At 38.5% G+C, this 6,223-nt stretch overlaps 1 protein-coding gene across 2 annotated transcripts in view; it reads left to right on the top strand.

Moving 5' to 3' along the window:
* The window catches only part of wdr48 (WD repeat domain 48), a 12,152-nt gene that overhangs the window by 1,774 nt on the left and 4,155 nt on the right, over nucleotides 1-6,223 (top strand). The window contains exons 2-11 of one of the 2 annotated variants that reach the window (XM_015393995.1): nucleotides 830-970; nucleotides 1,060-1,138; nucleotides 1,228-1,440; nucleotides 3,148-3,236; nucleotides 3,461-3,562; nucleotides 3,649-3,873; nucleotides 4,105-4,179; nucleotides 4,354-4,456; nucleotides 4,545-4,642; nucleotides 6,038-6,145. In XM_015393995.1, coding sequence (XP_015249481.1) covers nucleotides 830-970; nucleotides 1,060-1,138; nucleotides 1,228-1,440; nucleotides 3,148-3,236; nucleotides 3,461-3,562; nucleotides 3,649-3,873; nucleotides 4,105-4,179; nucleotides 4,354-4,456; nucleotides 4,545-4,642; nucleotides 6,038-6,145 — 1,233 coding nt within the window. The remainder of the gene's footprint in view (nucleotides 1-829; nucleotides 971-1,059; nucleotides 1,139-1,227; nucleotides 1,441-3,147; nucleotides 3,237-3,460; nucleotides 3,563-3,648; nucleotides 3,874-4,104; nucleotides 4,180-4,353; nucleotides 4,457-4,544; nucleotides 4,643-6,037; nucleotides 6,146-6,223) is intronic. The other variant, XM_015393996.1, reaches the window with a different exon arrangement.

Raw genomic sequence — 6,223 nt, forward strand, 5'->3', positions numbered from 1 at the left:
ATTGTCAAACTTTTGGTGTCGATCATTCGATTTCATCCTGGACACTACAGAAAATGGGCTTAAAGTGTAAAAAACCGAACTTCTCCTTTAATGAACTGGTCTCTTCATTTCAGGGCATGTTTCCAAACTTTACTGAATAAGGTAGCCTATCAATGTGGAAACAGGACACATTGCTCCCCAGTTTAATTTAAAATTGAATTTGCGTTCAGTGACCAGGATACTTCTACTATTGAAGTTACTCGTCTCTTGATGGTGACAGGTTCAGGGATCCTGGCGCTTTATTCTAAAATCTATTGCCATTATCATCAACTATCATACCAACTGACAGAGTTTTCAATGACCCGACTTTCTTTTCTGTCAGTAGGAGCAGGCTCAAAATAACAGAATCATCTGCCTATTTTGAGATGAATAGATTGTGCTCAGACATATATTAGTGTACAGAATGAATAAATAATGAGAATAGATTCTCTAAAAGTCTCATGGTTGAAATGTCTAGTTTAATTGTGTCAAAAGTAGGAGAGAAGTCAGTGAATCCTAGTGTCATGCTGCTTCTTAAGGACCTGTTCAAACTTTTCTAAAAGACTGAATTTCAGTCTTTATTCATTCATCCGTTGCTTAGTTTTAAAGTAACCAACCACATATGTTATCTGGTCCATGACGTTTGTTCATCTTTGTGCCATGGAAGGTCCTTTCAGCATCCTCCTGTGTTGTGCAAACCCCCCAGTAGTGGTTACTTCAGCACACACGGAGCCGCAGCTAAAGTATGATTCTGTGGTGGGAATCAGATGTTTCCCGGGTGGGAAAATTATCTCTCTTGTTTGTGTTACAGGTTTCATACGTGATTAGAGATGAGGTAGAGAAATACAATCGCAATGGGGTAAACGCACTCCAGTTAGACCCTGCTTTGAATCGGCTCTTTACCGCAGGCAGAGACTCCATCATCCGGATATGGAGTGTCTACCAACACAAAGTAGAGTTTCAGACTATATTCTACATGTTCTTTTCATTCTTGTATGTTGTGTGCTATCGAATTGTTCTAATGTTTTATTGACATTATAGCAGGACCCATATATAGCATCTATGGAGCATCACACAGACTGGGTTAATGATATAGTTCTCTGCTGCAATGGAAAAACATGTGAGTTTTGACGATTATCAGTACTTTAGAAGTCGGAGAGCCGTCACTCCATCAAATCCTTATTCTGTGATCCACTTTTCTCTTCTCAGTGATATCAGCCTCATCGGATACAACAGTGAAAGTATGGAACGCTCATAAAGGATTTTGTATGTCGACGTTACGGACCCACAAGGACTATGTAAAAGCTTTAGCCTATGCTAAGGACAAGGAGCTCGTAGCGTCGGCTGGTCTTGACCGGCAGATCTTCCTATGGGATGTTAACACACTAACGGCACTCACCGCTTCCAACAACACTGTCACCAGTGAGTAAGCATGTATCGGATGACAACTGGTGGACGCCAAGTTCTTTTTTTATTTTTCTTTCAAACCTTTGATGTTTGAATTTGATACCTGTGATATAAAAAGATGTTAAATGTTAAAAAATTTTAAATATTTTGCCATCCTGCAATAAGTAGTCATAAACTATGAGGAGTATCTCTGTGTTTTAAAGAGCAATCACTGTTTATTAGGGTGTTATTATGATTTTTTTTTTTTTTAGTTTTATAATCCCAGCTTACATATGATGAAAATTCAGAATTAAACGAGACCGAAATTTAAAATATTGTCGCGAGGTTAAATACTGAAAGAATCATTATGTCTTACCCAAATCATTTAATTAACTCAAAACTTCCCTTAGCCTCTAGATAGTCGCTCAGGCTCCAGAATTGAGGAACCCTGAACTAAATAGTAATAATAATTGAACTTTATTGATCTCACATCTGAGAAATTTAACTCTGCATTTAACCTATCCCCTTGAGGAGCAGTGGGCTGACATTGTGGGGCGCCCAGGGAACAGTGTGGGGTTAAGGGTCTTTGCTCAGAAACCCAGAGTTGCAGTCTGTGGGAGTGGGGCTCAAACTCAGAGCCTCAGGATTCCAAGTTGTATGCCCTAAACACTAGACAGCCACTCCCCAAAGCGTATTGTTTACACAGTGCTGTATTCATATGTATTTAGAGGAGACTAAGTGGAAGAATGGAAAAAATGGTGGAAACCTACAATAAGACCATCCATTACAGAATTTGACTAAGTGGGCTGAGGCTGAATTCTTTTTATTAAGGGACACTATTTATTTACATGTTAGCTACAGTCATACTACTCCTGAACAGAGACTACATCAAGCTTTATTGAAAAGGTCATTTTATTTTCCTGCGGAACGATGCACCGTCAGGTGCTGCCAAAGGTTCCAAAAGTGGGTTTACTGATCGGCCTGCAAACTGGCCTGATCTGAACCACATAAAAAGTTCTCAGGGAGATAAGACATCAGACCAACAATGCAGAGGACCTGAAGGGCGCCTTCAAACCAAATTTAGCTTCTAATACACCTCAGCAGAACCACAGGCTGATTCCCTTAATGTCACACTGCAGTGATGGAGTAATTTATGCATAATGAGACATGTTTTACTGAATATGCTGTTTAAAATACTGTTTTATTGCTTTTTGGTTTGCTGAGATTCTTCATTTAGGTTCTCTTTATCTCTTCATAAACATTGAAATGATCCCAAATTTTAATATTCCCTATCTAATGAATACATATAAGAACAATTTTCTGAAATGAATGACAAATAATATTGTAACTTTTTGTAGATCCTAAATATTGAAGAACTTCTCTTTAGCTCCAACATTTATTCATGTTCCCCGAGAGAGTGAAGGCTCAGTAGAATGAAACAGGGAGACTTTAATGTACTCTGTTCAGGTTTCCTGCTATCTGCTGTCAGTCTTATTGTCCCTCACTGTACTGCTCTTTGAAAGAATCTCAGACATGACCTGACATGTTGTAGTTTCCTTTTTGATAGCTGGTTAAAAGTCTGAAAGTTCTACAAAAAAAACAACAATAATTTAATGTCGCTCAGCAGCTGACTTCCTGGTTAAACTGGTTGTTGTGTTGCTTTTATTGCCTGTTACAAAGTGATTTCCCTGGAAGATAGCTGGTGTTCCTCACTTAGACTCACTGCTGTTTGTCTCTCAACAGCTTCGTCCCTGAGCGGGAACAAGGACTCCATCTATAGCCTGGCTATGAACCAGATGGGAACAGTTATTGTTTCTGGATCTACTGAAAAGGTCTGAGTTTAATACACACATTCATGATGAGATAAGATGGATCGAAAATATAGTTCAGCATACACACACACACTTTTCACACACACACACACACACACACACATATATAATATAAAATGTTGTCAAAGAGTTTCAATAAACTTAAAACCGAAATTCAAAATCTCCTGAACTACTGAGATGCTTTAATTGAATTAATCCTTTTTTTTTCTGTCTTTCTGCTCCAGGTTTTGAGAGTGTGGGATCCTCGAACATGTGCAAAGCTTATGAAGCTAAAGGGTCACACAGACAACGTCAAGTCTTTGCTCCTGAATCGCGATGGCACTCAGGTGACTCACTTAAACCATCCCAAAGTGTTGCTGTCGTCAGCAGAAGCCTTTCGTTTGAACCCTGTGCGTTGTTCTGATCCACACAGTGCCTATCGGGTAGCTCAGACGGGACCATCCGCCTGTGGTCGCTCGGCCAGCAGAGGTGCATCGCCACGTACAGGGTGCATGATGAAGGCGTCTGGGCCCTGCAGGTCAACGAGGCCTTTACACATGTATATTCCGGAGGCAGAGACAAGAAAATCTACTGCACTGACCTGCGAAACCCAGACATCCGCGTGCTGATCTGTGAGGAGAAGGCTCCGGTGCTGAAGGTAAGAAGTCAGAACAGGAATCAAATGTTTTTCAAAGGCAACACCTTCTGCTCCTACTGTCTACACAGAAAAGGTGGGGAGAATTAATCTCATATGAGTTGGCTAACTTTCTTTATTTATTGTTTTACGTCTCTTTAAAGTATGTCAACTTTTCTTCCCCCTCTTGCTCCTTTGTCGTCCTTGATAAGCGTCATAAGCCACTCAACCTTCATGTCTTCCTCTTCTGTTCAGATGGAACTAGACAGATCTGCTGACCCACCTCCAGCGATCTGGGTTTCCACCACCAAGTCATCTGTGAATAAATGGGTAAGCATGCGTGACATTTCTGCTGTAACTGCCTGACCTTCTGCATTTTACCACACACCAGTTAGAGCTGCGATCAAAGATCTGGGCTTATTTTAGCTTCTGGGGTGTTTGTTTTATTTTTGTGTTAATGAGGTTTTGTGCTTTTAAAATAAATGTTTTAATTTGTGTGTTTAGTCACTAAAGGGAATGCACAACTTTAGATCATCAGGGGAGTATGATAATGACTGCACCACCCCTCTGACTCCACTGTGTACTCAGCCAGAACAAGTTATTAAGGGTAAACTATCAATGATTTCATCAAAGAAAATTCTAAATGGCTCATTTTCAGGCATAAGTAACTCTTTTTTTCTTATTTTTTTAAACAGGAGGTGCCAGTATTATACAGTGCCACATTCTGAATGACAAGAGACACATACTCACTAAAGACACCAACAACAATGTGGCATATTGGGATGTGCTCAAGGTAATCCACAAACTGATGTCTGTATTCCAGATTTTTGTTAGACTTCTGGGAAATGTGTTTGGAAAGATTCCTCATACATTTCTAAACAGGAAAGGATACAATTCTATTTAAAATTTGAATAAGTATAGAGAATATTTAGGGTTCTTTTATGATTATTTCTAGTTCAATAGTTGATATTGTTGATTTCCGGGGATCTAAAACGGGGTTGATCAAAACCTAATTTAGGAGTTTTTAGGCTGTTTTGATGAAAAGATGCACAGAAGTGTTGCTTCTATCTATTCATCCAAATGTCCACCTTCAACCTTCCATCTTTCTGAAACTAAAAGTCTCTGAAACATCCAGGTTTTTGCTTTTCCCTCCATCTAATCATCTGTTTTTTTTTTTGTTTTACTGATCCTTCTTTATCCACTCATTGACTCTTGTATTGTTTTTTCTTTCCCTCTGGCTTTAAAGTTGGTTGGTTTCTAATTGCATATTTAAACTGGGCAAATAAATCACTTTGATCAGTTTTCAAATCTTCTGTTTTAAGATTTAATGTTTAAAAACATCTGGGTTTTTTTATTTTTTCACTTATGAAGAAGTTTTTTTTTTTTTTTTTTGTTCTCAGATACTCAAAATTAATGATGATTTAGTTCCTTGAGTAGAATCACTGACTGCGGACCTTTGCTGTGTTTTACAGTCCTGGTTTACAATAGCAGGTTCAACTAACTTGTTTTATAAGCATTTTTCACAGCTTAGATTTGGCTGGACTTTGAATTCAGCTCACCTTCCTGGAGGGGATTTATATAAGCAAAGGTTAGGTTAAAGGGAAAATTAAGATTTATTTTTCAGACACATTTTAAAGAAAATGGCATGTCATTTAGAAATTATAGGTAAAAATGTGGAAACTAATTTTATCTTTAAGACTAACGGACATTTTCCATGGAGGCAAACTTTAAAGGAGATGAAGCTTTAATTTGTAGGGGAGTAACAAGAAATGTTTTTACAGAAAATGTGTGCAGATCAGCATAATGGAGAAACTTTTGGCCTTATGGAGCATTCATGTCATTCGCTGCACGTTATATAAGATGCAGCAACACACTGATACTGCCCTGAAAAGGAGTACAAGGTTGTTTAAATGTCAAACCAGTCCAGAGTTGTTTTTTTTAAATCAGTTTTTATCTTTAAATCTGTGGAAAGTCCCCTTTAAACGTTCCTAAACAACAATGTCAATTTGGTTTAGTGTTTTTTTTGTTCAGTCAGTGATGGCAACTTATTTCTATTCACAGAGCAGTCGGTTCAATAAAAGCCACTTTGTGTTTATCGCTTGACTGAGGCAAACACAACAGGCTTTATTTTTGTGTTACACCTCTGTGAATCTGATAATCTCATCTAAATTGGGCTCATTTTTTTAAGGCTTGTAAAGGTGAAGACTTGGGGAAAGTGGAATTTGATGAAGAAATCAAAAAGCGGTTCAAGATGGTCTACGTGCCAAACTGGTTCTCCGTTGACCTGAAAACTGGGGTATGTTGTTTTATTTAGGGATGCACGATATAATCGGCCCCCTATCGGTATCGGCCTTAAAACTGAATATCGGACATC

The sequence above is a fragment of the Cyprinodon variegatus genome, unplaced genomic scaffold (genome assembly GCF_000732505.1).
Source record: "Cyprinodon variegatus isolate N-32 unplaced genomic scaffold, C_variegatus-1.0 Scaffold666, whole genome shotgun sequence".
Lineage (NCBI taxonomy): Eukaryota > Metazoa > Chordata > Actinopteri > Cyprinodontiformes > Cyprinodontidae > Cyprinodon > Cyprinodon variegatus.